The 6,217-nt window shown below is 42.7% G+C and overlaps 1 protein-coding gene across 1 annotated transcript in view; it reads right to left on the bottom strand.

Moving 5' to 3' along the window:
- DNAH9 (dynein axonemal heavy chain 9) overlaps positions 1-1,670 on the bottom strand; it is a 169,762-nt gene extending 168,092 nt beyond the window's left edge. Inside the window, exon 1 of the mRNA XM_063456071.1 lies at positions 1,227-1,670. Coding sequence (XP_063312141.1) covers positions 1,227-1,577 — 351 coding nt within the window. The 5' untranslated portion in view covers positions 1,578-1,670. The remainder of the gene's footprint in view (positions 1-1,226) is intronic.
- Between the last annotated feature and the right edge of the window lie 4,547 nt (positions 1,671-6,217).

Below are 6,217 nucleotides of genomic sequence, written 5' to 3' on the forward strand. Positions count from 1 at the left end.
CTGTTGAACAGCTCATGAAAAGTGATGCCTTATAGTATATAGGATTCATACTCTTCAGGATCTATCTTTGATTAATTCGATTTCTTTGCTGCAGCACATGACTGTTGCATACTATAGGAATTCCCACTCCCTGTTCTGCCTATCAGCATGTATAAGTACGGTAGTATCTGTCCAGGAACTCTTGGTGGATCTGATAACCCTAACTTGCTCCCAGACACCTAAAGCAGGTGCAGTTCTGCAGAGATTTATTAGAATCTCAGCCAACACAGTCAGACTGCAGAGGCATTCTGTGTTAACTTGCAATGCTAGAGAGATTGAAACCAATTTTTTATTTTAATTTCACACACAAAAAAAAACACACCACATTTTAGATTGTTTTTGGTTCTTGGATAAAAGGGATGCTCACATCTCCCATTTAGATACATTTTGTATTTTGGAGTAATTTATTAAATGGATGCAGGAGCGACACATAAAAGCAGGTATCTTCCATAGGAATGTCATTTAAAAGGTGAGACGGGGTCGTTCCACCTTTGTTGTCTAGGTATGTTAGGTGTAATTAGGAATGTTGGCATGGTTTGATGGACACCCATTATTTCTGCCTGTCAATAGGCAGCACAGAGAACGTGCAGCCTTGCAGTATGCAGAATTCATGTGCTGGAGAAGAACAATCAATTAGCTAATCAAGGACATTCCTCTGTTAACATTATTTCATTTCTCTCCTGCAACATAATTTACTTAACATAAACTAGAATATTTATCCAGGAATACACGGTGGTTCTGACAAGCCCAGATGTAATACAGATAATCACATTAATTTATGGCATCTATCAAATGACACTTCTCTGTAGTCCTTCCAAAAAACACACGTCTTTTCCTTTAGATTAGGCAACCTTTGGGGACTCCTGATTTTGTGGACTACAACTCCCCTGGTACTTTGCTAACATTATGGCTGCGAGGGCATTATGGGAATTGTAGTCCTCAACATCTGAAGTGCCGAAGGTTGCTTACCCCTGCTTTAGATTGTAAGCTTGTTTGGGCAGTGCCCTCTTCGCCTGCTGCTCCTCGAATATCAATCATGATTTGCTATAATTGTTTCGCCTTGTTTACCTATTGTACAGCACCGCAGAATGTGTTGGCGCTATATATTTAATTGTAATTTCGAGTTCGCCGTGTGCCATTTTCAATAGGTACCCAAGTCAATCACAGTTAAAAATTGGGGATCTTACCTCTTCCACCAAGGCAGAGAAGTGATCAAGGGGGGCGTAGGAAAGATCGCCGTAAATCAAGCCGGTCTTCATGGAGTCGGCGCTCAGGAACGCACTGCTCCTTTTCAGAAAGAAAACGGATTTGTTTTTGTTGGTTTTTGGGAAATCTAACGTGGGGACCAGCTGCCCCGCAGGATTCAAAGCCACCACCAGCAGTAACTGATCCGCTTTCTCCAAGAAGTCCTGAAGGATCGTTTTGTTTTCTTCTGTCGAGACGCATTTCTGCCAGCGATCTGGTTTTAATTTCAGAGTTTTTAGTACATAATCTTCTAAAAACAGCAATCTCTTGTCTGTGGGGGCCGATTCGCCCATTTTCTTTCAGGGGGCCTGGCTTTGGGGGTTAGGAATGAAAGTGTACCCAGCACATGGGTGCTGTTCTTTACAGAGGACTGAACAGTTTTGGTTGTTCCTCTGTCTTTTGCTGTCGCTGTCATGGAAACTCTGTTTGCATTCAACAAGTTGCACAGGGCTGTTGCTGCTGCAGGAACAATTAGGCCTCACCCCAGGGAGTCTGAACAGGCTCAGGTGGATACTATTGTGTGTGAAAGGCTTGTATCCACAGACATGCTTTGATTAACTAATAGTTACTTTCTACCTGGGCAAGTACAATGAAAAAAAACCATCTCAAACGTAACTACTTAGAGATCAATAGAAGACAAAAGACAAACAAACAAGCATTATGTCGAAGGCAAGCAAGGCTTGTGTTTAATAAACCCACAGTCCGTCGGCTATTAGGAATATATCTTATAATATAAAGTGTGCTGGCGAATTGTGCTGGGCTGTAAGATATAGGAGGTGGGGAAGAGTAGACTGTTAAATAAAGAGAGAGAATTCTTGTGAACTGACAAAGCAAAATCTATGCTGAGATACAAGTCGGAAAATAAGCTCTCAGACCATATAATCTGTTAGATGCCAGAAGATATTAAATGACACCAACGGGTTTATTCGCTAAAACAGTGAACTGGGTCATCGTACAGCGCTACCGAATCTGATGGCGCTATATAAATCAGAAAATAATAAATGATAGATATGGCAAAAACATAACCCCATAAAGTCAAGATGAATGTAAGAGCTGGGGATTTTTGTTTGATTGAGAATTTGTTAATTTCTCATTTTCACCCCTTGTGAACCATGAAATGGAGTGGAGTTCGCTGATTTGTTCTCAAATTGTTCTATATAACAATATGTCACAATGGGCAGGCACCATAACAACACAAGTTCAGGACATAGAGTAGATGGTCTGTGTCTCCTTGAAGTTGCCGTTGTCCTATAATACTGGATCAGTAGGATTAGAGGCGCTGTGTTGTATCCTCATTTGCAGATGCATACCTATCCCGAGCTGTGGACCCGCACATAAGGGATTGATTTTTTTTGGCTCAGGAGATGACTGCATACCCCCCCTGGTTAACAAAACTGTGAAACAGGTTGTGAACAATCTGATAGCAGATCCAGTGTGTCTACTAACAGTATGAAATACATACCCCATAAACCCATGCTGAACACAGGGTTATAGGTGTGTAAAAAAAAATTTAAAAAAAAATCCATAGATCAGAATGGTGGGATCTTTTCATGGTCTGGGAAGGGTTTGCCTGATGGAAGTGCAGCAGTTGTAGGATTCTAAATGTGAGCTTATTTTGAAATTGTTTTTTTTTTTTAAAGGGACTCTCCATTGCCAAAATAAATAAAAACACTGTTTAGTAGATATACCCCGATGATAACAGGCATACATTTAGTTAACATTTTTTTGGGGTATATTTAAAAACAGCTTTCAAAAGCTGCAGGTTTCTAGTTTTAAAGGGACACTCCAGGCACCCAGACCACTTCTGCCCATTGGAGTGGTCTGGGTTCCAACTCCCACTACCCTTAACCCTGCAAGTGTAATTATTGCAGTTTTCATAGTAGACAGCCACTAGAGGGCACTTCCGTGTTTATAGCACATGAAAAGTGTGCCATAACGTCGCTGTACGTCTTCACGCTATGTGTGGACCTCCAACGTCACCGAAATTCCCATAGGAAAGCATTATTCAATTGCCGCGCATGCGCATTAGGTCTCCCCCGCTGACGGCCGCGCATGAGCATTAGGTCTCCCCCCCGCCGCCGGGGGAGGAGCGTAAGCGGAGCCTGACCCAGCGCCGAGGGACATCAGCGCTGGCTCTGGTAAGTAACTAAAGGGATTTTAACCCCTTAAGCAACTTGGGATGGGGGGTGGGAGGGAGAGGGGCACTAGAGGGTCCTGCAGTGCCAGGAAAACGGATAGGTTTTCCTGGCACTGCAGGTCCCCTCTCCCTCCCAATCCCCGGTTGCTGAAGGGGTAAAAACCCCTTCAGTCATTTACCTGAGACCCCGCCGAGAGACTTTGGGTTGCCTCCTCTGCATTACGTCGGCTGGTGGCCAAGACGGATCCCGCCCGCGAGACCTTTTGGAAAGCCCCTTATAGGAAAGCATTGAAAATGCTTTCCTATGGGGATTTAAGCAACGCTTGGGGCACGCACGCACGCACACACACAAAAATAGATAATACCTATGAAATAAATCCTCTTTTTTCACTTTAAAGTCACACACACAGATAATACAAATGGAGTTAATCCTCTTTTTTTTTTTTTTTTTTACTTTAAAGTCCTGAGAGTGCATCTCTTCATTAATTTAAAAAAAAAAAATTATTATATATATATATATATAAATATAAATAAAAAACAAATAAGGGGGCGGGGCCTGACCGCCATGCTGGCTGGTCGCATGACCCAATGGCTCCGACAACTTTATGCCTTTTAAGCCAGAAAAATTGAATACTCTGTCCTACTGGACGACCAAATGCGGTGGGCCGGCACACGAGGAAGCACTGAACCCGAGGAGAGGCTTGCAGTACCTGTTTCAGTCCCTTGGAGAGATACACGTCGTCCCCACGGGATGAGGCCTACTCACGCGGTGAGTGAGGTGGACGGCCGCTGCCCCGCTATCCTGCCCGACGGTATCCAGACGGACTCCCTCAGAGTGGCGGACAGGGCCCTGGTCCCCCCCCCCCCTCTGGGCCGGTGGGGGTGATCCCGGCCCACACCCTGCAGTTCCACCCATAGAGGAGATCCCAAGACCTAGGTAGGCTACAAAGACGGTATCTACAACCCTGCTAGCTCGCATCAGGGAGCCTGTCACCTTCCGCCCCCCCGAGGAATGCAATCCCCACAAATCTAGGGCAGACCCCACGCACCTGCCCATGAGAGCCTGACCAACGGGGACACAGGACCACACCACATCGGTACATGCTAGACCTAATCTCCATGGTCCCTGCACCTGCATACAGCAAACCAGACCCGGCAGACAAGCCCTCAACCTTCAAGGTGTGGACACTGAACACCAGAGACTGAGCACACCACCAAGGGCCACACTGAGCATGCAGATACCTGCCTCAATCCATAGCCAGGGATATTGGGACTTAACATCTGTTGGTGGGGCATTGGGGTGTTTTAATGTCATCAGCTTGAAGCATAGCATGTTTATTCATCCTTACACAGCAAATATTTACTAACTCAGATGGGGTTGGTGCCCTTCTAAAGCGACTGAATGACTTCTCTTCTGTTTAAAATAAGGGAACTGACAACATGTGGTTAAATCTCGTTTCTTTAACGTGTTACTTGAAGATAGTTATTTCACTTCTTGACTCCAGAGCTTGTGACACTAATCTACTTACTTATAAAAATGCGGTTAGCTACTCCTTAGACCACCTAACATATGTTAGTACTCGTGGTTGCCTGCGTATAGAAATGCACATGTACCCTACTCATGCTGACTGCTGTACCTCTGCGCAGTTTCCACTCTGTATTGTCCATACAATTGTGGATATGACATATCTAACCATATTACCTCTCATGGAACTAGACGTCTCTTACTCCTATCTCATACGCTTGTTTTAATTTTAACCCCTTAAGGACCAAACTTCTGGAATAAAAGGGAATCATGACGTGTCAGACATGTCATGTGTCCTTAAGGGGTTAAACGTCACATGACTAACAAATGTCTAGGACACTGCCTAACCTAATCAGTGGACAAGCTCCTACAGCCAAGCACGCTATAACTTACACTACACTACTGTCCAATCTTCTTAAATTTAAAAAATGTGCACTGTCAATTCATGCCATACAACTGTCTTTCTATGAATATGTAAACTCTGGCATAAGCTATTGTGGCATTGCTGGCGTAGATGTTATATGTCTAATATATGCACGATAAAATAAAGAATAAAAAAAAAAAATAAGCTTTCAAATTAGATTTTAAAAAATAGGAAATGATTTATATATATATATATATATATATATATATATAAATAATAGTAAATATATTGTTAAACACAGATCTGCATCCACCAAAGAAGCAATAAGACTTTCTTTTCCCCAAAACAATCTCACATTTGCAGTGCTGTTACTACTGCAAGGGATTCTGGGTAGGCATATGCAAATGAGCGCAACAAAGAATCACCTTTTTGCCTCAAATTCCACTTTATACATGGATTTCCTGGAGTGTACGTCTGCTGTATCCAATAGCTTTTAAACAACTCAGGAAAATGTTTAGTGCTGCAAAAAGTCATCATCGAATACCAACAGAAATGTGCTAGGGGTGTATCCCTAGGGTATGGGGTATGTGTCCCTTTAAGAAGCTACAAAATTGTGGCTGTTTGCAGGTAAAACGTGAAGCAGAGCTCGCACTTGCTGTAGCACATCACGCGAATGTTCATTTATGTGATTTTGCAAAACCACCACATTCTTTAATATCAGTGATTCAAATCAAACTTTATTCCAACATAAGGAATATTAAAAAAAAAAAGCACGTAATCACAAATAAAATCTTTATCTTTCATAAAGATAAACCTTCAATCTATAAAACTTAAAGATCACGTTTTTTTCATACTGCCTACGTACAGCAAGATGTTTAAATAACCCCAATATTATACAAAGTAGGTG

This window comes from Pelobates fuscus, chromosome 5 (genome assembly GCF_036172605.1).
Source record: "Pelobates fuscus isolate aPelFus1 chromosome 5, aPelFus1.pri, whole genome shotgun sequence".
Lineage (NCBI taxonomy): Eukaryota > Metazoa > Chordata > Amphibia > Anura > Pelobatidae > Pelobates > Pelobates fuscus.